This window comes from Aethalodelphis obliquidens, unplaced genomic scaffold (genome assembly GCF_003676395.1).
Source record: "Aethalodelphis obliquidens isolate GAN/ISIS:26980383/991018 unplaced genomic scaffold, ASM367639v1 scaffold44, whole genome shotgun sequence".
In the NCBI taxonomy this organism is placed as follows: Eukaryota; Metazoa; Chordata; class Mammalia; order Artiodactyla; family Delphinidae; genus Aethalodelphis; species Aethalodelphis obliquidens.
The window spans coordinates 15,021,811-15,048,506 of NW_020837988.1; the positions used below are offsets into that span (position 1 = coordinate 15,021,811).

Sequence of the window (26,696 nt, forward strand, 5' to 3'; positions counted from 1 at the left end):
TTCTACATTCTGGAAACACTTTCAACCTATAATCTATTAAATTTTGAAAATAATTGAGTTGTTTGGTTTACTTTCCTGCCTCTGTGTGAGGATCTGAAACCATGGTTTCCAGATACAGAACATGGTTACACATACAGATACATGGTTTCCCATACAAACTACTCCTTGACCTATGACTTGCCCTGTAGCCAATAGCAGGTCTGTTTGTATTACATTCAACATTGACAAGAAATAATTCTCTGATGAAGTATTTTGTTCAACATAGTCAGTAAGTGCTCCTCCAACAGTATAAAATCCTATTCTCCAGGACAGATCTATTGAAGAAGCATGATCAGTACTGCTTAGGAATCTGAAAAATCTCTGCTAGCCAGAAAGGCCAGTGTTATGAGATGACCACTGTGATAGATGAAAAACTAATCAATAACTAAGGTTTATTGGAATAACAATTTAGACTAATATTATGCCTTTTATTTATGTTTTAACATGAGGGAGGGTAGAAGGAAAAGAAGGAAGAAAGCATTTAAGTATGTAAGGAAGTATTTTTCAGTACTTGAGTTAAAATAAACTTCAATAACAAAGAAAAATCAGTGTTTTATAACACTTGATATAAACAGTTTTACTTTCTGTTAAAATGATTTTAAAAAAATGGCACCAAAAGCATGGTCCACAGAAGAAAAATCTGATAAATTGATGTCATCAAATTTTTTGTGTTTCAGATGAATGGATAAAGATGTGGTATATACATACAATGGAGTATTACTTAGCCATAAAAAAGAATGAAATAGTGCCATTTGCAGCAACACGGAAGGACCTAGAGATTATCATACTAAGTGAAGTAAGCTAGACAGAGAAAGACAAATATCATATGATACCACTTGTATGTGGAATCTAAAAAACGATACAAATGAACTCATTTACAAAACAGAAACAGACTTACAGACATAGAAAACAAACTTATGGTTACCAAAGGGGAAAGGGAGGGGGCAGGGAAAAATTTGGAATTTGGGATAAACAGATACACGCTACTATATATAAAATAGATAACCAACAAGGACCTACAGGGTACTGTATTCAGTATCTTGTAATAACCTATAATGGAAAAGAATCTGAAAGAGCATACAAATATATATGTATAACTGAAACACCTTGCTGTACACCTGAAACATTGTAAATCAAGTATACTTCAATAAAGGAATAAAAATTTTAAAAAATTTTGTGTTTCAAAATACATCAATAAGAAAACAAAAAGATAAGCAACAGAGTGGGAGAAAATATTTTACAAACACATCTCTGATAAGGATTCGTATGCAGAATATACAACAAATTCTAACAACTCAATAATAGGAAGACAGACAGCCCATAAGAAATAGTTATTTCACCAGAGAAGATATATGAATAGCTAATAAGCACACAAAATAAACTCAACATCATTAGTCACTAGGAAAATGCAAATTAAAACCACAAGACAGCATTTCACATCTGCTAGAATAACCATAATAAGAGGTAAGACAATAACAAATGGTAGACGGGAGGTGGAGAAACAGGAGTCTCCACACACTGTGGGTGGTGCAGTCGCTTTGGAAAACGGTTTTGCAGTTTCTTAAAAAGTTAAACATAGATTTACCCTATGATCCAGCAATTTCAATCCTAGGTATCTATTCAAGAGAAATGAAAATATATATCCATTCAAAGACTGCCACAAGAATGTTCATAGCAGCAGTATTCACAATAGCTAAAAAATGGAAAAAACCTCAATGTCCATCAACTTGGTGAATGGACAGATAAAATGAGGGAGAGACGTACAATGGAATACTATTTGCAAGAAAAAGGAACAAACTTCTGATACACCTTAAATAAATCATCCAGTTCTTGAAGTTATTTGGATATTTTTAATCAACACTAAAAATAGGTATTTCTTCAAAGATCTAGTGATGTCACCTAGGACTGCTATTTCTAAACCAAAGACAAAGGAAAACCCTTCTAGAAAGACAAGAGCTTAAATATATACTTTATATGTATTTTAAGTTGAGGTATAATTTATATACATAGTGTACATAAATCTTAAGTATTTAGCTCAATAAATTTTTATCTATGTATACACCCATGCAACCACCATTCAGATCAAGATATAGAAGGCTCCCTTAATTGATACTCCCACCAAAGGTAACCACTACTTTAGTTCTTCACCACAGAAGTGCCATAGTTTGGTCTGTTTTTCTGAACTTTATATAAATATACATACTTCATATAGTGTGCACTCTCCACGATGTTGTCTATAGCAGTAGTACATTATTTTTCATTGTTGTACACAATTCATCAAGACTGTTGATGGACATGTGGATTAATTTCAGCTTTTGGGTATTATAACTAAAACTGATATGAACATTCTTATATTTGTCTTTTGGTGAATATAAGGACTTATTTTTGATGGCTAGTCTATGGAGGAGTGGAATCGCTAGGTTTTAGATAACATGCACATATAGCTTTATACACCTTTAACAGATCTTGCCAAGCAGCTTTACAAAGTGCTAATGCCAATTTATTAATATACCCCCATCAGCGATGTATGACAATTCCAATTGCATCACATCCTCATGAACACTTGGCATTGCCGTTCCTTTTAATTTTTTTAGGTATGGGTATAATGGTATTTCATTGTCAAGAACTGTGAAGGATCTGATATTTTATCCTACTTGTAAGCTAACAAGCCTGGATGCTTGAGGAAGAAGACATGAGACATCTAGGTCATAAATGAAAGACAGTTTATTACTCAGAGGAGTAACAGTAGCCAGAGTATCGACATTGTGTCAGTTATGAGCCCCAATTCCCACAGGGTCATACAAAGAGGGCTCGGTGAAACTCGCAGGTGCAGATGGTTGTATTGCAAGAGAGACCCTCTGTGCCTATAGACTAGTTTGCATTTTCTAGGATTTTATATAAGTGTAATCATACAGTATGTACTTCTTAAAACTCTGGCTTCTTTCACTCAGCATTAACTATTTTGAGATTCATACATGTTGTTGCAGTATCAGTTCATTCTTTTTACTGAAGGGTAGTAGTCACTGTAAAGATATGCTTAATTTGTTTATCCATTCACCTGTTGATGGGCATTTGGGATACTGACAATTTGTGGCCATTACAAATAAAGCTGCTATGATTTGTGTAAATCTGGGTAAGAACATATGCTTGCATTTCTCTTGTATAAATCTTATTGATTTTTGACCTCACATGTCTCTTACATATATTATAATCACATGTAGCTATATAATATATATTATATTACGTATATAATATGAATATTTTATGTATAATATATATTTTTTAAAGAATCATAATATTAACGTTTTACTAAGAAGAGGGGAAAGTGGCTTTTCCTTCTGTGTTTGAATCTGAATTTTTATTTTATATATATTATATAATATATATGAATCTTTAATTTCTAGAATATGTCAGCAGGAACCACTGGGCAAGGAGATTATAGCTCATTTCTTGTTTTGTTTTCTTCTTTATATCTCTGTATTAAAAAATCTAATAAATGTTATTTTTTAAGGTAAAAAAGAAGATCTCTCAAGCCACTCTCTCAACTCTATTGATATAACCTGGCAATTCAATTCACTATAATTTTGCACAATACCAGAAGCTTTTAACTATTTTCTCTAACTCCAGGCTTTTGCCCTTCAGTCTATCTTATAAGGGATGGATACGTACAGTCATTCTTTTGAACTGCAAACGTGATAATATGGCTCCTGTTTAAACTCACTATCAACAAAGTAAACCCAACATAACATCAGAGTGCATAAGGTCTTTGGCATCCCTTTCAACATCATTTTCTACCATTCCTTCCATATACCCCAGGTCCTAGTCATGGAGAAATACCAATTATATGCCAAGTTTTTTAACTTCTTGGTGCCTCCTTCCTCTTTCTTCTCTTAGTCCTTCTAGTGAATTCTTATTTGTCCTTCTCTGTGATGTTTTCTGTTCTTCTCTACCCTACTCTCCCCTTTGCACTTAGATGCTTCCTTCTCTGTGTTCCTATGGTACTTCATAAATTACTGTATTATAGCATTTATCACACTGTAGCCAAGTAGGTTACCAAAACAACAATGGATGTCAGTTAGAATTCCCTCCTGTAATTCTCCCAAAAAATCTTAATATTTGCTTCAGTCACTGTTCCAATGGATATGCAAAAAGTTACCGAAGTACAATTGTAGCCACAAGTATGTTGACGACTACAAACAGTGAAGTTGCTAAATGGCAGTTTGCAAAAATATACCATGAGAGGCAGGTAAGAAGTCTGAAAAATTCACAAATTGAATAATTCCCTAAAAGTTGACCACAATTTAATAGATTTTATTAAGTAACTAGAATAACAGTGCTTACAAGATAAAATTCTAAATAGACAAAAATCTTACAATCCATATAATGGAAGAATGTACTCTTCACCTGATAAAATACTGCTTGCTTTTTAAAGTTTTTTAAAAAACATATTTCAAATTATACTTTTACCCGGTGATTAAAATACCTGGTATAGAAACCTGGGTTCTATACAGTCAATTTCTTCAATATCTATTAGTTAGAGAAATGTCTGATAACTTATTGATGCTTCTGACAGCTGCCTTATGCCAATTTCTGGAAAGCAACAGTGTTAGAAACCTTTAGAGACAGTGAGGGATGAATCATATCTGTCTAATTAGTCCTGTACAACTTTTTGTAAAACCTAAAGTTAGTTTTTGCATAGGGTAAAATAATGAATCTTTACAGACACTTACTCTCACGAAGGGAAAAGTATTTTATAATCTCTTTAGTGAACTAAAAAGAGAACAAAAGAAGCTTATACCTCTGTTTCCTACTAAGTGCTCAGTGTTCTTCTCAAATAACAGAGACAGAATTCTCTTAGAAATCACTGCAGCTTGGTTAAGAAGTAAATTGGGATGTACCATTAAGGCTGGTAGCTATATTTTCCATTTTTATGTAAGCAAGGATTTAAATGCTTCTCTTTTGGATAGATTGAATTTGCCTAGCAATTTCTCATAAGTTATAGCAGTCTAGGATTCTAAAAATGATGTCATGGTTGGGGATCATCATATTTAAAAGAACCCAGGAGAGAAAGTTTTCTGTCATTATATAAAAGTGAATAATCTTGAAAAATTAATATTAAAATCGTCTGCAGTTACTGATCTTCCAGATGAGCCATGCTCCTCGTAATCACATCTGATGACAGATGCTGATGGTCTCCAGAGGACGGAACAAAGAGTAATGGTTTAGAAAAGGTACAGAAGGGAGATGGGAAAGGCAAGAAGCATCACACCATCATCTGCGTAACATAAATAATTACATCTGGAAAGAGCTCTTGACTACAATAAGTATTTTATTATCTTGTGTCAGTGAGATAAACCCATCCTGACACTCATCAGGCAAGTAAGAAAGACAAACATAACTTTGATTTTGTAGCATGGACAAAGTCCAGATGATGATGCATTTTGAAAATGTCAGAATGCCCAACCGTTCTGCAAAAGTCTTGGTCTGAATTATTAAACAGCAACTTAGCTGTATTAAAAATATCCCTTGACGTAGTTCTGAACAGCTGCTAAAGAATAATGGCTCCATATTCCAGCCACTTATTATCTGTATCATCCCCTTATGACTGAGACTGCTAGTGGTGTTTGAGTTATTCTTTAGCAATGTAGGTACCTGATGATTCTACTGTGGTAAGGTAGCCAGTGTACTGTGAAAATACTGAGCTCTTCGAATGGGGAAGTTGAATTCTTGCCTGCTTGTCACTCTCTCAAACTATAGGTGATGTTTCTGGTAATATAAATTCGACTGAAATATACTTCAATTTAATAATGTTTTTAAAATTTTATTTTGGCTGCACAGCGCAGCTTGTGGGATCTTAGCTCCCTGACCAGGGGTCAAACCCAGGCCCTTGGCAGTGAAAGCTCAGAATCCTAACCACTGGCCTGCCAGGGAATTCTCAAATAATGTTTTTGAAAACGAAAGTTTTTAAAACCTAAAATCTCAAAGTGAAATCATCTGAAAGACTTCTGACGTGAGAAAAGACTTTTAACAGCTTGACAATATACTTTATAGGTTCTCTTTTTGATTTTATGTGTTTTTATTTTATATTTATATTTTGGTTTTCTTTTAAGATTTTTTTTGATGTGGACCTTTTTTTTTTTTAAAGTCTTTATTGAATTTGTTACAACATTGCTTCTGTTCTATGTTTTGGTTTTTTGGCCGGAGGCATGTGGGATCTTAGCTCCCTGAGCAGGGATCAAACCCGCAGCCCCTGCTTTGGTAGGTGAAGTCTTAACCACTGGACTGCAAGGGAAGTCCCTATTTTATATTTATATTTTGGAAGCAGAACTAAACAATCACTTAAAGAACACAAACCTTCCCCCAGGTTCAAAAAGATATACACATGTATATTACCCAAACATAAAAGAATAGCTTAGTTGAAGAAGATGAATGGAAAATTTAAATACTGTGAGAGCAGAATTTATCTTCATTTCAATATATATGCCAATAAAATGGTGATTTAAAACAAATAAAACTTACCTGCTACTGAATTTGGCCGTGGCATAAGATAAAGAGGAATAGACTGTACTGACTGTGATAAAACTGTTTCCAAATTCCTCTCTGGGATCTTATTCAGACTATAGGTGGAAGCCGTCATGTTTTCATCTACTCGATATAAACAGGAATCCATGCTGGATTTTTGAGACTGCCAAGGCTTTATGTTTCCTCCAGATCCTAATTCTTTACTGCTTTCCCCAACGTATTTTGTGCGTTCCATGTTTTCAGAATAGCTTGTCAAGGTAGCTGAAGAAAAGAATAAAGTGAATTAAAAAAGAAAACCAAACCTAGAGGTTAATCTGTTTACTACTCTCCAAATACATGACTAGATAATGACAATATCAGAAACATTATTTTTAAAAAGTTACTGATGATCTCATCTCCATCATGAAGTTTAAACAGTTGAAACCAAAATATAACTCTCTCACACAGGTTCTCTCTCAAAGATTTACTTTTAACAACTCTATTTGAATGAATTAAATTCATATATCAGTGCCAAAGGGCCTACAAATAGGGCCCATCAATGGTAAAAACTGTGGAATTTCATCAAAAGGGAATATACATACTTTTCATGGATTGCTGGAGAGCCCCAGAGGTGTCAAAAAGATCTTTATAGTCTTTTTACCCTATATTTTTCCTTCCTGGCCCTTTATATGAAACAAAGAATTAGAGAATATAGAAACATTCCCTAAGTAGATGCTAATATAGGAGAAAGAGTCTAAGTAAGGAAACACTACAAGGCCTCTGTTTTTAATTAAAAATTCAGTTCATATATTTATCTTGCAGTCATAAATAGCCCAACGGATCCTAACCTTTTTGCCACCAAACACAATGTTACACCTTCCCAATGAGATTTTATGGGTTCTATAGCATACTGTATAATTTCTAAATATGTTCAGTGATAATATATAGGTGTAAACTTATATTACGTGTGTATGTGTCTGTGTGTGTTCTTTTTAAACAGATGCATGCTTCTTTTCCTAATTTCTGGAAATTGTCTTATTACTTTAAAATATATTTGAACATTTTTCTTTCTGTAAAATTTGACTGAAGTATAATTTCATTTGGTGTAAAGATGTGGTGATTCAGCTGGCTTTTAATTCTTAGCTAGAGGCTTGGAGTTCACACAGCTGCTAGGGTCAGTATGATGAAAGCTGGAGAATGTAAAACTTCTGTTTCCCGGAGGACTTGTCTACATGTAAAGTGTCTGTTAGTTAACCCTTTGCCTTTCATGGTTTTTTTTGGTGGTGTGTCCCAGCAGAAGTTTTTAATCCTTAGGCCCCAAATCAGAGCTGGCTAAGATTCACTTGTATCTGTGTGGTCTTACCCTGGTATATATTCCAGAAATATACCCCCTTTCTCCAGATAAACCCTGAGCACATTCAGTAGGCTCCAAACACTGGAACACGACACCTTTAAAGGTCTGAGCAGGTAGTAATGGGTTTCACTATTTTCAATATTTCAAATAATTTGTAAGTAATAATATGTTTTCAAATAATTTATAAGTAATAATATGTTGACTAGTTACCTAAAACATCAAGCTTCTATAAACACAGCTGCAATTATATCAAGGGTGATAACATTAGTTATCTCACGTTGAACAGAAATTTTGGCATATATATATATATATATATGTATACATATCATATATATATATCATACATATATATACATTTGATAAATAAAAAATGAGATAGAAGCTATTGGATAATGAATAGAGTGATGCTGAAAAGTTTTTCAAAAATACAGGGCCTATCAATAAAAATTATGAAAGTCCTCATTGGTGGTGAAAAGATTTGAGAAACTTTGAATTAGTTCATGGTACAAAGAATTATTCATTGGCCTATGGACCCTATTTTATCATTTAAATGATAAAGTTTATAATAAGGAAGGGCTTCTATGGTCATGGTATTTAAAAGTAAAGACAAGGAAGACATCCAGTTTCCCAGTGTGAGAAGAGCAGTGATGTCATTTTGCACTACAACTGTACTGTCTGCATGAACCAAACCTGTTATTACATAGTTCACTTGTTTTTCAAACCCAAAGTATCCCTTGTCCTTTTTCACTGGAAAGAAATGTATCTAGTCCCTGGCACACAGTATATGATCAACAAATATTTGTTGAGAGGATGAATAAATTAGTTTTATTGGATGCTCAATGGTCCAGAACCATTGGGGCACAGAAAGAGTGAAAACAGACAACTCACATAAAATACCAGAAGTAAAATCCTCTGGTTAACCATTCCCATTTAGGAATTTTGTACATTTCTGCTTCATTGATGCTTTTCACAGAATATGGTGACTTTTAGTTTATTTCATTCACTTATCTAGCCAATAAAATTTTATTGAGCAACTAGTATGTGTCAGACTACAGTGGCAAACAAGATAGGTCCTAAATCTTTAATCCCAGAAAAAGGACAATCCTGTGGCAAAAGAGGCCACACACAGAAAAAATGAAGAATCACAAAATGAAATGCTATTTTTTTTTTCTTGAGGTACGCGGGCCTCTCACTGCCGTGGCCTCTCCTGCTGCGGAGCACAGGCTCTGGACGCGCAGGCTCAGCGGCCATGGCTCACGGGCCCAGCCGCTCCGCGGCATGTGGGATCTTCCCGGACCGGGGCACGAACCCGTGTCCCCTGCATCGGCAGGCGGACTCTCAACCACTGCGCCACCAGGGAAGCCCTGAAATGCTATTTTTAATAACAACATGCTAATGTCTGCATATTAGTCAATTTTATGGATGCTCCTATTTTACTCAACCATTCCTCTAGAGTGAGAACTTACCATATCACTTAAAGTCAACAAGGTGAATGAAGCACCAGAGAATGCAATGATATTTTGATTCCTGTGGCTACTAAAAGTTTCAAGTCTAAAGCCCAAGCAGTCTATATGTCAGACACTGGCCTACATAAATTAAGCACCCCCATGTGCAAAGTTTCTATGAGTGGAGTTGAAGAGGAAGACATGGCCTCTCATTGAAAATTATACATATTTGTTTTCCACTAGACCTATTCTATCTCCATTTTAATTCTCTAGACCTAGTCATTCCCATGTGGAACAAAGAATAGTGGGAAATATTGAGTTGTAAGTAATTAAGGAGATTTTTCTGAGAATTTCTCCATTTTCCTTCCTTGATATAGAAAAATAAATTGCTACCTCAGTATAAAGAACTGCTTACATGGCATTTCTGTTTATATTGCCATATAGGCCAGGAAGATAGTGTGAGGAAGTAGGAATTACAGGCTTATAAACAGGCTCATTGTGAATAAAATTAGCTCCATATATTTAAGTTTTATTGAGGTACAATTTACATACCATAAAATGCACCCATTGTAAGTGTACATGGGTACAAGCACATTTGCTTGTCATCTATAATAATTAAAAACTGATAGTAGGGACTTCCTTGGTGGCACTGTCATTAAGATTCCACGCTCCCAATGTAGGGGGCCTGGGTTTGATCCCTGATCCAGGAACTAGATCCCACAGGCATGTCTCAACTAAGGAGCCCACCTGCCACAACTAAGGAGCCCATGTGCTGCAACTAAGAAGCACTCGAGCCACAACTAAGGAGTCCGTGAGCCACAAGTAAGGAGCCTGCCTGCTGCAACCAAGACCCGACACAAACAAATAAATATTAAAAATAACTGATAGTAATAATTTTTATCTTGATTCACTACTTTGCTTTTGCTGATAAAAACTAAATTTTTAATGCTGGATAATAGTCTTAGGTCATCTGTTCTCAGAGAGAATTATTTTAGAACCATGCACTGTTTTGTAATAATTAGGACCATGGGTTTTGAAGTTATACAGACCTGAACTTGAATCTTAGCTTTGCCTCTTAATATCTATGTGATCTGGGACCAATTATTTTTGAATCTCAGTTTTCTAAGTCTAAGAAAGATTGTTATAGTATTATGTAAGACAGAATTAATTTACAGCTAGACTGGGCCAGCCCTACACTTATCTCTGGGGATGCCTGGAACTCTGGTACTGACTCTTAGCCAAGATAAGGTCAACAGAGATAACTAATGATTTATAATTTGCTGTTTAAAGTTTGAAACTCCCCTGGTAGCAACCAGGTCTAGTTGTTTATTGACAGCTTACACTTGGACTACTTAGACAGCCTGGCTTAGCTATGTGACCAGAGGGGCATAAAAAGCTTCACTGTAAACTTCTGGGGAGCTCTCCTGAAACCAAGATTCCTTATACAAATCTCGGTGATTTATACTCTGGGGACAGGCACATCCTATTTGATTAAGAAGGAACCTGGATATATATGGAATCTAAAAAAACAAAAATGGTTCTGAATAACCTAGGGGCAGGACAGGAATAAAGACGCAGATGTAGACAATGGACTTAAGGACACGGGGAGGGGGAAGGGTAAGCTGGGACGAAGAGAGCGAGTGGCATGGACATATATATACTACTAAATGTAAAACAGATAGCTAGTGGGAAGCAGCCGCATAGCTCAGGGAGATCAGCTCGGTGCTTTGTGTCCACCTAGAGTGGTGGGATGTGGGGGTGGGAGGGAGACGCAAGAGGGAGGAGATATGGGGATACATGTATATGTATAGCTGATTCACTTTGTTATACAGCAGCAAATAACAACAATGTAAAGCAATTATACTCCGATAAAGATGTTAAAAAGAAAAAAAGAACGTGGAGAACTGCACTTGGGAATGGATCCTCGGTGCTCGCCGGCATTCTGTTTCGCCTGCTGTACTGTATCTTTACTAAAAGCTTTTTGTAAGCATTTTTCTGCGGAGTCTTATGTACCCTTTCAATTATCTGATCCCGTGAAACCTTTACAACTATTTTCTTATAAGATGATTGTAAGGAATAAGTAATGGTACCTGCCTCGTACTTTGTACTCAATCAATGGTTGTTGTTACTATTATTATTATTATTGTTATTTTAGTTAGGTCAATTATGCAAGAGAAATGCTCTGTTTGGTCTCCTTGATCAATTTAATAGGCAGTATCTAGACTTCTTTAACATATATGCCATGCCATGTAAATATAACGCTACAGCTACCAAAAATTTATTAGTGCTAAGTAAGTAGAAGGTGGGAAGGATGACAGAGTCACTGGCACAATAACTGGAGAAACTTAGCAGTGAAGATACAATTGCACATTTCTGAAAACAGGTTGGAGAAAATATAAAAAAATAACTCAAGTTATCTAATGTTCAAGTTTATGACTCAGGGAGGTGATTTTTTAAACGTGAAAATTTGGATCAAAAAAACATACAACATCCTACTGGAATATATGTTACTAAACGAACAAAGGTCTTTGATTAGGAGTTTCTGATTTTGCTTTTTAGTTACTAATGTGAAATACTAGGAAAACATAATCATTGAACAATGAGCAAAGCTGTAGATGTTTCATCTTCCCAGGTGTTAAGTGATATAAGGCTAAGGATATAAGAACAAATTTGGCAATAAATCGGAACCTAAAGAAAAAAAAATTCTGAGGTTTGATTAAAAGAGGGAATTCAAGAATTATACCTTTCTGGGACTTCCCTGGAGGCACAGTGGTTAAGAATCTGCCTGCCAATGCAGGGGACACAGGTTTGATCCCTGGTCCGGGAAGATCCCACATGCCGTGGAGCAACTAAGCCTGTGCACCACAACTACTGAGCCTGTGCTCTAGAGCCCGCGAGCCACAACTACTGAGCCTGAGTGCCACAACTACTGAAGTCTGCGTGCCTAGAGGCCATTCTGTGCAACAAGAGAAGCCACAGCAATACGAAGCCCACGCACTGCAATGAAGAGTAGCTCCCGCTCACCGCAACTAGAGAAAGCCCGCGTGCAGCAATGAAGACCCAGTGCAGCCAAAAATAAAAAATAAACAAGTAAATTAAAAAAAAAGAAATTTAAAAAGAATTATACCCTTCTGGAAGGAACTGTGATCTCCAGATAAACAAAAGGCAAGAAACATGCCTAAATGGATCCATGCTTAAATTCATTTTGCTATGTAACACCATACCAAAACAGCCCATTATTAAAACTTAACATGAAAAAGGAATAGGATATAAAAATGATGTGGATCTCACAGAGTTTATGATTATCAAGATTTTTGCTCGAAGCTATATAGGAGCTTATATGTAGTTGGTGGTATTTAACTAGCCACATATATAAGACCATTATACCATTAAAGTTATACCAATAAAATAAAAGAGTAACAAATATGGGGGCTTCCCTGGTGGCGCAGTGGTTGAGAGTCCGCCTGCTGATGCAGGGGACACGGGTTCGTGCCCCGGTCCGGGAAGATCCCACATGCCGCGGAGCGGCTGGGCCCGTGAGCCATGGCCGCTGAGCCTGCGCATCCGGAGCCTGTGCTCCGCAACGGGAGAGGCCACAGCGGTGAGAGGCCCGCGTACCACAAAAAAAAAAAAAATTAAGAAAGTAACAAATATGAAATTACATTGTAAACACCTGACAATCATGTCAGTGACATTTTACCACATATTTAAGAAAGGTTGTGAGTTTGAGGAAAGGGAAGCTATGATTGGAACAGAGAATGCTTTCTGTGGTAAAAATTAAATTACATCTGGGGTGAATCTAGACCACATAGAATCTAAGAAGTTACAGTTATTTACAACCTTTTAGAATCTGAGAGAGGAACTTTTTACATTAACAATACTTAAAAATTCAGGAACTCTGCATTTCTAGTATTCTGATTCTTATAACTAGAATTCTACATATTTTGGCATGCTATAAGAGTGATACAGCAGGCATCACTGAAATTCTGATTGCTATAATTACAAAATGTAATCATAAGGAATTCACACTGAACTGACTGATATATAAAGAAATCAAAAATAGATAATTTAAATTAATACATTTAATAACTTTTGTGCTTTTCGCTGACAGGGCAAGATTTAAATATGGAACACTAATAAACAACAGACCATCTTGGAAGTTTTTGTTTGAAATAATTAAGCAATATTTAATTTGGAAAAGCAGATGTTTCTATAATCAGTGGGGAAAATACTTGAAACATATTTAACAGTTAAGGTAGGCTAGCCTTGAGATTTCCAAGGTAATAACAATATCTTTCACTATTATTACTTATGCCATATACAATTTTCTTCCAAATCAGACTGAAGTGAAAAAAAACTAAAGGGAAACAAGTCATTTCTCAAGATAAGCTGCTCACATATAATTTGATAACTACTCTATAGTCTTATGTAATTTTAGGAACAGACATTATTCTCTTTCTTCTCTCATTATTTTGCAAGTAAATCTGTTTCAGTATTTATACACATTAAAGAATGGAAGTTCATTATTCTTCAAATTAGCTCTCTTATCCACAAAGGCACTTATATTTACAAGGAACACAATTTTGGAAATTTATCAGAAAAAAAAAATGAGGAACACTGTCGGCTATAAGTCAAAGCTGGATCTCATTTTTAATTTTCCGAACATTATGAACATTTATTCTGAACACTCACTGACATGTTAAGCTTCCACTTGGAAAGGTAACTACTTGTAAATGGATTTTATCCAATCTGTCAGTAACATGCCTTCTGCTTGGATGAATGTATTTCTAAAGCTATTTTTTAATGTATGGCAGAATAGATGATATGCAGTTACAGACACTCTAATAAGATCAACAGAAGAACCCAGGAAGAGGTGTGGCTGGGATTATAAAAGTCACTGGGCCAAAATGAATCATAAAGAGAATTTAAGAGAATAAGATTAGTCGATGGAGAATTCTAATCTCTATTATTTATTAAAAATTTAATAAAGTTCCATCTTGTACCCAATGGTCACTCTAAACACCTGTCAAAAAGTAAAGTGCCAGGTCAGTCCTTTATCCCCTATCCTTCCACACTTAAACTTTCTTTCCTTTGAGCACCTACTATGCTACCATATGTCAGTCACTGGACTAGGTGCTACAGATACGGATGAATAAGACACAATTTTGGCTAACAAGAAACAGTCTAATGGTGAAAAGCAGGCTCCAAAAGTAATTATAATACCATGTGTTAAATGTAATGGTACAGATATGCACAGGTATTACTGGGAACACGGAATAATAATATGTATTGGATAGGAGGTGGAGTGGAGAAGCGAAGAGAGGTGGTGGTAGTAGTGGTGACAGAATACTCAGGGTGAATCTTAAAAAATATGTAGGAGTTAGTCAAATTTAAGAGGGAGAGAGGAGATTACAAGGCAGAATGATCAATATGAGCAAAAGCACAGAGATGAAAAAATGAATGTGTCAGGTAACAACAAAATCGAAAGTTGCCAGAATAATATATACAAGGCCGAAAGTAGTGGGCTTGAAGGCTGGAGAAATTGGCTGCGGTCAGATCAGGAGAGCCTGGCCTTTATCTGCTAGGTAAATGGGAGTCAAAGGAGTGATCTGATCAGATCTGATTTTCAGGTAGTTCACTACATCTTATAGATAACAGAATCAAAACAGTAATTGTTTTTCAGTTAATTCACTTTGGTGGCTGTGTGAAAAACAGACTTAGGACAAGGCAAAAAACGCAGAGAGAACAGTTAGATTTGTATTAATCTAGGTCTAAGATAATGCGGACTATCAAGGCAATGCTAGGAAAGATGAAAAAACATACAGGGATGAGAAATACAGGGGGAAGGAAGGTGGGAAGGACTCTCCTCTTGGCTTTCTAGCTTGGGTTCCTGGGTAGGTAGTGATGTCATTGTAAGAGGATATTTTGGACAAGTTTTTGCAAATAAATTTGAAAGAAAAACCATTACTAAGGAAAAGAGATTCAGAAAGAAAAAGAAAAAAATTTAAGTCCTACAGTATTAAATACACTGAAATAGTAGTTTAAAAGATTGACATAAAGAAAATAACAGGTCTGAAATATTTTAATGGCAGGTCCTACTAAATAGTCCAGAAACAGGTAATTCCAATTTTCTATAAACTATTTCAGAGGTTAGGAAAAGAGGTCAATTTTCATCATATTTTATCTATGTATTTTATTTAGTTAAAATATTTAGCTATTTAATGATAATACCTTCATAATGACTTCTCATATAAAGTAAGCACAAGTCAGAAATTATTATGTTACATACTGAGGGTACATTAAATTATTAGACATGAATCTGCCTTTTAGGAGCTATACAGTAAGTTTTAAAATCAGGAAATGTGAGTCCTCCAACTCTGTTCTCGTTTTTCAAAATTGTTTTGATTATTTGGGGTCCTTTGAGATTTCACAGGAATTTTAGAATGGGTGTTTCTGTTTCTGCAAAGAACATTGTTGGGATTATGATAGGGATTTCACTGATTCTGCAGATTGCTTTGAGAAATATTATTTTAACAATATCAGTCTTCCAATCCATGAACACAGGATATATTTCCAATTATTTAAGTCTTTTAAAATTTCTTTAGCAATGTTTTCTGGTATTTAGTGTAAATGCCTTTTGCCTCCTTAGTTAAATTTATTCCTAAGTATTTTATTCTTTTTGATGCTACTGTAATGGAATTGCTTTCTTAATTTTATTTTTTTTGGTTATCCATTGTTAGGGTATAGAAATGCAACTGGTTTTTGTATGTTGATTTTGTATCCTGTAACTTTGCTGTAAAAATATTCTTTTTATCAATTCATTATTTATTTAAAGTGAATAAATTCACGTTGATGTATATTCATTTAAGTACTAGAGATATGCTTAGTTGACATGGCATTAAAATATTTGCAATAATATCTAAACAAATAAATATTTTGATTTGATAACCTTTAGAAGGAAGCCAAATGAGGAAAAAATATTTCATTGTCTTTATTCCTTTATCGTTTCCACTTTCCTAGTCTCTTCAGCTTCTGTCATTTGTTGACCAGCCTCTCCTCACCCCTTCCTTGAAACTTTTATCTTCCTTGGCACTGGTAACATTATACTGCCCCAGTTTTTCTCCTATCTGTCTGACTACCCTTTTTCTGTATCTACTGGCTCATTCTCACACCGCTCACCCCCTGCTCAATTTGAACATGCCCTAAGATTCTGTGCTCAGTCTTCTTTTCTTCTCTTTGCATTTCTTTGTCTTCAGAGTCTTCTTTTCCCAAAACTTTGCTCACTTCCATGTGACTGACTCCCCTTAACAAGTATACAACAGGCAATAATACGAAGAACTGAGAACCACCAAGAAACTACTAGTTCAGTGAGGGATAAACTTTTTCTGAACCACTTCTGTTGGTAGACAGATGATGCATGTGAATTTACAAGAAGAAGTAGAAAGAACTTTTTCTATTCATCCATTCTTTTATCAGATAATATCTTTAAAGGACTGGTTAAGCAGGGAGAGATACCTCTCATTTTGTTTACCCTTTATGTCTCTCTCCTGTATCATTAAAAAGAAAAGGACACATTTTATATATACATCTCAGTAACTCAAAAGCAGAATTTTTGAAAACCTTGAGCTTGTGTAATTATTTTAAAAAGAAAAAAAGACACAAAATGCTTTCTTTTTTAATGATTAATATAAAAACCAACTTACCAATGATACCGCTATCTCTGCTTTCAAGGGTGGAGGTTGGACTAGTGACAGCCCCATAGCTGCTATCCTTGGCAGTTGCATTTGTACTGACTTGCGGGAGAGTAGAGCAGGGGCTACTGGCTGGTGGAGAGGCAGTGCTGCTAGTCAAGGTGGAACAGGGACTTATCCTCTGCGTGATTGCTGAGGTCTGAAAAATTTAAATGAAAAATGAGATAAACTGATCAGCTGTTAAAGTAAAATATATCTTATGGTAAAACACACATGCTTTGATAAGAAAAAAAAAAATTCACATGCACAACTTTTACATCTATTAGGTTCTGTTTGTTTTTGCCTTCCGGGATAAAGCATTCTGTGTTCTATAATTAAGGTGAAACTTGATAAATTTAACATGAGCAGAGACTGGCCTGTTTTTCTGCCTAGGAAACTCACAGTGACCAGTAGTCTTTATCACTGCTATGAACTAATAGAGGAATTAATAACAAAATTTTCTTGCTATTTTCAATCGAAATTTTTCTGAAGGCTTGGAACTTTTTCTTGCTAATAATTTTCTTTGGATAGAAAAAAAATATCTCTGCAGCCAAAGAGAAATAAAAATAAACTTCTTAATGCAAATAAATGTTTCTTTTTTTGATACTCAGGTGGTTGCTCAGAGGCAATAAATGAATGCAGGGAAAATGCCTTATCTAAAAGTTTGTCAAATAAAATAGATCAAACAATATTAATTTAATACAAAATGAAATAATTTCTCTGTAGAAACTGATTACAGACTGAGATCACTGAGTGATTCTTACAGCTAAAGTTACCTCCTTTTCACATTTTTGATGGGAAGTAATGAATAATCACCAAAAAGACTGATGGTAATATATTCTGGTTTACCTAATTTAATTAAATTCGCTTTTCTTTAGCTCTTTCTACCCAAATAAATTAATGAAATAATGAATGAAAGTCTATGTTTTTTCAAACACTCAAGAAATGTTATCCTACCCTGATACCAAAACCAGACAAAGATGTCACAAAGAAAGAAAACTACAGGCCAATATCACTGATGAACATAGATGCAAAAACCCTCAACAAAATACTAGCAAACAGAATCCAACAGCACATTAACAGGATCATACACCATGATCAAGTGGGGTGTCTCCCAGGAATGCAAGGATTCTTCAATATATGCAAATCAATCAATGTGATAAACCATATTAACAAATTGAAGGAGAAAAACCGTATGATCATCTGAATAGATGTGAAAAAAGCGTTCGACAAAATTGAACACCATTTATGATAAAAAAAACCTCCAGAAAGTAGGCATAGAGGGAACTTAACTCAACATAATAAAGGCCATATATGACAAACCCACAGCCAACATCATTCTCAAAGGTGAAAAACTGAAACTATTTCCACTAAGATCAGGAAGAAGACAAGGTTGTCCACTCTCACCACTCTTATTCAACATAGTTTTGGAAGTTTTAGCCACAGCGATCAGAGAAGAAAAGGAAATAAAAGGAATCCAAATCGGAAAAGAAGTAAAGCTGTCACTGTTTGCAGATGACATGATACTATACGTAGAGAATCCTAAAGATGCTACCAGAAAACTACTACAGCTAATCAATGAATTTCGTAGAGTGCCAGGATACAAAATTAATGCACAGAAATCTCTTACATTCCTATACACTAATGATGAAAAATCTGAAAGAGATATTAAAGAAACACTCCCATTTACCATTGCAACAAAAAGAATAAAATACCTAGGAATAAACCTACCTAAGGAGACAAAAGAGCTGTATGCAGAAAGCCATAAGACACTGATGAAAGAAATTAAAGATGATACAAACAGATGGAAAGATATACCATGTTCTTGGATTGGAAGAATCAACACTGTGAAAATGATTCTACTACCCAAAGCAATCTACAGATTCAGTACAATCCCTATCAAACTACCAATGGCATTTTTCACAGAGCTAGAATAAAAAAATTCACAATTTGTGTGGAAACACCAAAGACCCCAAAGAGCCAAAGCAATCTTGAGAAAGAAAAATGGAGGTGGAGGAATCAGGCTCCCTGACTTCAGACTATACTACAAAGCTACAGTCAGCAAGACAGTAATGGTACTGGCACAAAAACAGAAATATAGATCAATGGAACAGGATAGAAAGCACAGAGATAAACCCACACACATTTGGTCACTTTATTTTTCATAAAGGAGGCAAGAATATACAGTGGAGAAAAGACAGCCTCTTCAATAAGTGGTGCTGGGAAAACTGGACAGCTCCATGCAAAAGAATGAAATTAGAACACTCCCTAACACCATACACAAAAATAAACTCAAAATGGATTAAAGACCTAAATGTAAGACCAGACACCATCAAACTCTTAGAGGAAAACATAGGCAGAACACTCTATGACATAAATCACAGCAAGATCCTTTTTGACCCACCTCCTAGAGCAAGCGAAATAAAAACAAAAATAAACAAATGGGACCTAATGAAACTTAAAAGCTGTTGCACAGCAAAGGAAACCATAAACAAGACGAAAAGACAGCCCTCAGAATGGGAGAAAATATTTGCAAATGAAACAACTGACAAAGGATTAATCTCCAAAATATGCAAGCAGCTCATGCAGCTCTATATCCAAAAAACAAACAACCCAATCCAAAAATGGGCAGAAGACCTAAATAGACATCTCTCCAAAGAAGATATACAGATTGCCAACAAACACATGAAAGGATGCTCAACATCACTAATCATTAGAGAAATGCAAATCAAAACTACATGAGATATCATCTCACACCAGTCAGAATGGCCATCATCAAAAAATCTACAAACAATAACTGCGGGAGAGGGTGTGGAGAAAAGGGAACCCTCTTGCACTGTTGGTGGGAATGTAAATTGATACAGCCACTATGGAGAACAGTATGGAGGTACCTTAAAAAACTACAAATAGAACTACCATATGACCCAGCAATCCCACTACTGGGCATATACCCTGAGAAAACCATAATTCAAAAAGAGTCATGTACCAAAATGTTCATTGAAGCTCTATTTACAATAGCCCGGAGATGGAAACAACCTAAGTGTCCATCATCGGATGAAAGGATAAAGAAGATGTGGCACATATATACAATGGAATATTACTCAGCCATAAAAAGAAATGAAATTGAGCTATTTGTAATGAGGTGGATAGACCTAGAGTCTGTCATACAGAGTGAAGTAAGTCAGAAAGAGAAAGACAAATACCGTATGCTAACACATATATATGGAATTTAAGAAAAAAAATGTCATGAAGAACCTAGGCGTAAGACAGGAATAAAGACACAGACCTACCAGAGAATGGACTTGAGGATATGGGGAGGGGGAAGGGTGAGCTGTGACAAAGCGAGAGAGTGGCATGGACATATATACACTACCAAACGTAAGGTAGATAGCTAGTGGGAAGCAGCCGCATAGCACAGGGAGATCAGCTTGGTGCTTTGTGACCGCCTGGAGGGGTGGGATAGGGAGGGTGGGAGGGAGGGAGACACAAGAGGGAAGAGAGATATGTATATATGTATACATATGTATATATGTAACTGATTCATTTTGTTGTAAAGCAGAAACTAACACACCATTGTAAAGCAATTATACTCCAATAAAGATGTTAAAAAAAAAATAAAACTACAATGAGGTTATCACCTCACACCAGTCAGAATGGCCATCATCAAAAAATCTACAAACCATAAATGCTGGAGAGGGTGTGGAGAAAAGGGAACCCTCTTGCACTGTTGGTGGGAATGTAAATTGATAACAGCCGCTATGGAGAGCAGTATGCAGGTTCCTTATAAAACAAAAAATAGAACTACCATACAACCCAGCAATCCCACTATTGGGCATATACCCTGAGAAAACCATAATTCAAAAAAAGTCATGTACCACAATGTTCACTGCAGCACTATTTACAATAGCCCGGAGATGGAAGCAACCTAAGTGTCCATCAACAGATGAATGGATAAGGAAGATGTGGCACATATATACAATGGAATATTACTCAGCCATAAAAAGAAATGAAACTGAGTTATTTGTAGTGAGGTGGATGGACCTAGAGTCTGTCCTACAGAGTGAAGTAAGTCAGAAAGAGAGAAACAAATACCGTATGCTAACACACATATATGGAATAATAATAAAAAAAAAGGTTCTGAAAAACCTAGGGGCAGGACGGGAATAAAGACGCAGATGTAGAGAATGGACTTGAGGACACGGGGAGGGGGAAGGGTAAACTGGGATGAAGTGACAGAGTGGCATGGACATATATATACTACCAAATGTAAAATAGATGGCTAGTGGGAAGCAGCTGCACAGCACAGGGAGATCAGCTCAGTGCTTTGTGACCCCCTAAAGGGGTGGGATAGGGAGGGTGGGAGGGAGACACAAGAGGGAGGGGATATGGGGATATATGTACATGTATAGCTGATTCACTTTGTTATAAAGCAGAAACTAACACACCACTGTAAAGCAATTATACTCCAATAATGATGTTTAAAAAAAAATGTTATCCTTTTCAAAACAGTACCTGATCAGTGGCAACATTACTTGGAGTACTAATGATAAATTTAACATCTTTAAATGTTAAATTAAAAAAAAAGCATTTCAACTTTACATACAGAGTCTATTCATAATCTCTCTGCTAAAACTGAAGATTTATGTTTTATAACTTGACTGGAAAATATGCTGATCACTGAATATGAGAATATTAAGGCTCTTTGACTCGTCCCCAAATGATTTCCAGATGCAATCTCTTATATTTAATTATCTGTGTTGAATCCAGGTTTTGATTTTAATTTAAATGCTATAACCAGGTCATAAAAGATACATTCAACTCAACCAAGCATAAGTGACATTCTCAGAACCCTGCAACCAAGTAAATCTTTTCAATCATATGAATAATATTAGAAACTGATTTTTCTTAACAACACAATAAGCCCTCAAATCTATGCCATTTCTCTTCTATATAATTTTTCTCCAGAAGAGGGAGGAGTTTCAATTTCTTTGTAATTTCCTCTATTTCTATAAAATGATGTTGGTCTACCAGAGCAATGAATTTTTTAAAAACTGGGCTTGCAGGGCTTCCCTGGTGGCGCAGTGGTTGAGAGTCTGCCTGCCAATGCAGGGGACATGGGTTCGAGCCCCGGTCCGGGAAGATCCCACATGCCGCGGAGCGGCTGGGCCCGTGGGCCACAACTCCTGAGCCTGCGCGTCTGGAGCTTATGCTCTGCCACAAGAGAGGCCGTGACAGTGAGAGGTCCGCGCACCGCGATGAAGAGCGGCCCCCGCTCGCCGCAACTAGAGAAAGCCCTCGCACAGAAACCAGGACCCAACACAGCCAAAAATAAATAAATAAATAATAATAATTAAAAAAAAAAAAACTGGGCTTGCAGTAGAATTTCCTGTGGAATGTAAAAAACAAGTTCCCCTACAAAACTGACAGATACTGAACCCCACCCCAGTCTTACTGACTTAGAATCCTCCCTAGTTAGAATTTGGCATGGCAATTTTTAACGGCCTCATTCTCAGTTTAAGAAATATGTGGGTACTGTAATAGAACTGTATTAGAGTCTTCTACATTAGATATATCTATACTACAGTCATTCCATGTTGAAAAAGTTTAATTTGGGTATAAATCTATTACCTCTATAGCAACTAATTTCCATTTTTAGACAAGATTCTCAGTCGGTTCTTTGGGAAAGGAAACTGCATTATATGCAGAATATAGCCAATGTGGAGGTTAGGCTCAAATGACACATAATTTTTACTACAAGTTATTTTCTGGAAAATAAAGCATTTATCACAGACTATGCTTTAAAAGCTTTAACTGTAAAAGCAAAGCTTAAAGATCACGCCATTCAGAAAGCAGAAAATTGTTCATGGCTTGTGAATTAAAAGGCAAGCCTTATATTTATTTAAGGAGGCTAGTTAATGAGACATAGAAATCTCTTCTGGGCACAGAAAGACAACATTATCTACTCTCCATACTGCAGGCTAAAATGGACATCTAATTAAGCCGCTCCGCTTCTAAAACCTTTCAGTGGTTTTCCCATTGATCTTTTAGTGGTCTCCAGAAGGATCCCAAACTCCCGATCGGATCTCTTCAAGGTTCTACAAATACCCAAGGGAAGAATCTAATGATGGAATTTATAAGGTGCATCCTAATACACCAGAAACTACTGAGAGAAGAAAATATAGTGATCAGTTGAATATCACTTTCAATATGTTGTCCTTTGCAAAAAAATGATATATGCTGACTTGCCTGTGCTGGATTTTGTCATTACTAGCACTATTCTGAGGACACCATTACTATATAGGGTCTTTCTAAACAAAGCAATCTATCTTTGTCAGTATGTTGTTTAGTACAGAAGAAAGTCACTAAGTGAACAGGACCTCCTAGTTCTTAATAATTTTCCTAAGACTAGAAATTCCAATGGTCAATTCAGCCACTTTCTTCTGTGGTTCCAAGATAGTTTCATGGTATATTATATTCCAAGAGGGCTATCATGTCGCTTCATTATTAATATTTTACATTTGTTCAATGTTTCGTAGTTAAAATTTTTTAAATGTTATAATTGATACTTCATTATCTCCTTATCAACCAAGTATGAGGCATAATAAATATTATTTCCCCATTTGAGAAATGTGAAAATGAAACTACCCTAAGTATGCAAGCTATGAAGCAATTTCCCCCAAATCATACAGTTCCTGCATACATTTACATACTAATTATACTGCATATATATCTTTTGTTTATATGACACTTTACAGCTTACAAAGTGATTTCATATTCATGATTTAACTTGATCTTCACAACAATCCTGTCATTATTTCATGCTATACTGGACCAGTATGGTGTAGCTATTAAGAACGTAAGTTGTAAAAGCAGACTGCCTGGATTTGAATACTAGTCCATCACTTTCTGGCAGTGTGCTTCCATTTTTCTTTACCTGAAAATTGAAATATAAATGAACCCTACACATCTTCTACCTCCTGGTTCAGTGACTTTTCTGTTATACTATATCACTTTAATTACATTAAATCAATGATACTACTCATTTACTTATTTTATGACGAATTTATTCAGTAAACGCACAAAGCACGCTCTAATCTGAAATCTTTATTTACCATGACCAGGAAGGGGCTACCTGATTTCTAAATGAAGTCACAACTCATGTGACTTCATTTAGAAATTACTGCAACAGGCTGTGACATGAAGCATCTCAAAAGCAACCAAATATAAATTTTAGCACCTCAAGAAATGTAGCTTTTTAGAAACACAGGGTCCTTGGCAAATTCTCAGATTGTAATGTCATGTTTCTTGGTCATTATTAGAACAGTCATATTTTAACCTGCTGTGAATATAAAGAGATAAAAAGTAAAATAGATGTTTTATTTATACCAATTTAAATGAAGCTCTCAACATGTATCATTTCTATTTTTTATTCACAGGTCACAGCATACTGACATAGTTACAATGTAAATTAGTTAAAAAAAATCCCTATCACCATGAAGCTTACATTCTTGTATGATATACACAACCCCCCCACAACTAAATATATAATGTAATAAATTAATAAGAGCTATAAAAAAAATAAAGTACCAGGATAAGGGGATACAGTGATGGACAGGTGCTATTAGATAAAGTAATTAAGGAAGAGGCCTCTCGGAGGAGGTAACATTTGAGCAGAGCACTGGATAAAGTAAGGAAGTGAGTTATGTGGGAAGAACATTCCAGTATAAATGAATGTTTTATGTGTTTGAGGAATGACAGGAAGGCCAGTGTTGCTGGCGAGCTGCAGGTGAAAGGGAGAGGGGTAGGAAATGATGTAGGAGAGGCAGCGAGGGGTCAGATCAGGTAGCCCCTTGCTGGTCATGGTAGAGATTTCAGATTTAATGTTAAATGTGGGGGAATACAGTGGGAGATTGAGAGAAGAGAAGTCAAAGGACTAGGCTCACATTTTCAAGGATCACGCTGGCTTCTGTGTAAACAGACTACAGGGGGCAAGAGTGGAAGCAGAGCCCTATTAGGAGGCCATTTATTCAGACAGTAAATATTTATTGAGCACCTACTAATAGTAGACATTGTTCTAGGTGCAGAGGATACAGCCGTAAATAGAACAGGCAAAAGTTCCAGCCTTCTAGCCTTACATTCTAGGAGCTATTGCACTAGCCCAGGCAAGAGATGACAGTGACCTGGATTTAGGTGTACCAGTGGAAGTAATGAAAAGGGATCAGATTTAGCATAAATTCTGAAGACAAAGCCTACATGATTTGCTAAAAGAGTGAATGTAGAGTGTGACAGAGTAAAGCCAAGAATGACTCCAGTGCTTTTGTCTTATGCCTGTAGGTGATGTCACCTATTCAGACAGGAAACTCAGTAGAAGGAGCAGGTTCTGGGGAAAAATGCAAGAGTTCAGTTTTTTGACATGTTAAATTTGAGATGTATCTTGGACACATAGGTAGAAAAGGTAATGTAGGCAGCTAAAAATACAGATCTAGAGTTAAGGGGAAAGGCAGGGCTAGAGATAGTTTAGGAGTTAAGACAGTATTTAAAGACATAAGAATGGAAGAGTTTCAATCTGATTAGAATCTCCAGGTATTTGAATTTTACAGAAACTGCCCACGTGATCAGAATGTGCAGCCAGCAAAACCAATGACCTTAGGAGTGAGAATATAAAGAAAGGAAAAGTCTGAGGAGAGAGCTCTGGAACATCTGAGCATTAACCACATGATCGACAAATATATTCAAATAATCCTTGTACACTTTATGGTGAAGCTAACATATGACATAGAATCTTCACCAACATTACTGAGAATACGCAATTTGAATTTAATTTGTCATCCTCTGAGTAAAATGGTTCACTACCGGACGTTCATTTTAAAGATTAAGACCGCATAAATGAATCTGAGTCTAATACTTCTTTTGCTACATTTTAACTGAAAAGAATGGAACAGACAAAAGAAAAAAGTCTATGAAATAATAATTTTTTCAAATTGCTAATATTTTAAACTTTCTGAGATAAATATCTAGATCATTAATTTTTTTGGATTTTCTGCTTTTCTAATATATGTATCCAAAACTAAAGTTTTTTAAAGCATATTTTATATACTACAAGTTTTATTATATTTCGTTTTTTATTATTTCCGTTTAAAATATTTTCCAATTTCTTGTGATTTTCTGACTTAAAGACTACTTAGGAGTATATCAATATCCCAACACTTGGGGATTTTGATTTTCTGAGTTATCTTTTAGCTATCATTTTCTATGTTATTTTATAGTTGCTTAATTCTACTATGGTCACAGTAGTTGAAATCTTTTGACATTTGTTGAGATCCGTTCAATGGATCAGCATATTGTCATTTTGGCAAATAATCCATGTGTACCTGAAAACAATATGTATTCTGCAATTTGGGGGTGCGGTGCTCATATATATGTCTATTTTGTTTGTTGGCTTATTTACTTATTTATTTCCTCATTCATTCAATAAATAAGTCAAAACCTTAAAGTGGCTTTTTAAACTTAAGAAGGAAACTAAAAGACGTTCTATAAACTGAAGAAATATAGTGATTATGGAAAATTAAGTTATATCTCCAGGCCTCAAAAGGCACTCTATACTTGGGATTATTCTTCTCAGAACAC

At 35.6% G+C, this 26,696-nt stretch overlaps 1 protein-coding gene across 9 annotated transcripts in view; it reads right to left on the reverse strand.

Annotated features, from left to right (window-relative positions):
* TANC2 (tetratricopeptide repeat, ankyrin repeat and coiled-coil containing 2) overlaps window positions 1-26,696 on the reverse strand; it is a 358,600-nt gene that overhangs the window by 130,404 nt on the left and 201,500 nt on the right. For all 9 annotated transcript variants that reach the window (XM_027081267.1, XM_027081266.1, XM_027081261.1 and 6 more), the window contains 2 exons: window positions 17,043-17,229; window positions 6,559-6,822 (listed from right to left, as the gene is read on the reverse strand). In XM_027081267.1, coding sequence (XP_026937068.1) covers window positions 6,559-6,822; window positions 17,043-17,229 — 451 coding nt within the window. The remainder of the gene's footprint in view (window positions 1-6,558; window positions 6,823-17,042; window positions 17,230-26,696) is intronic.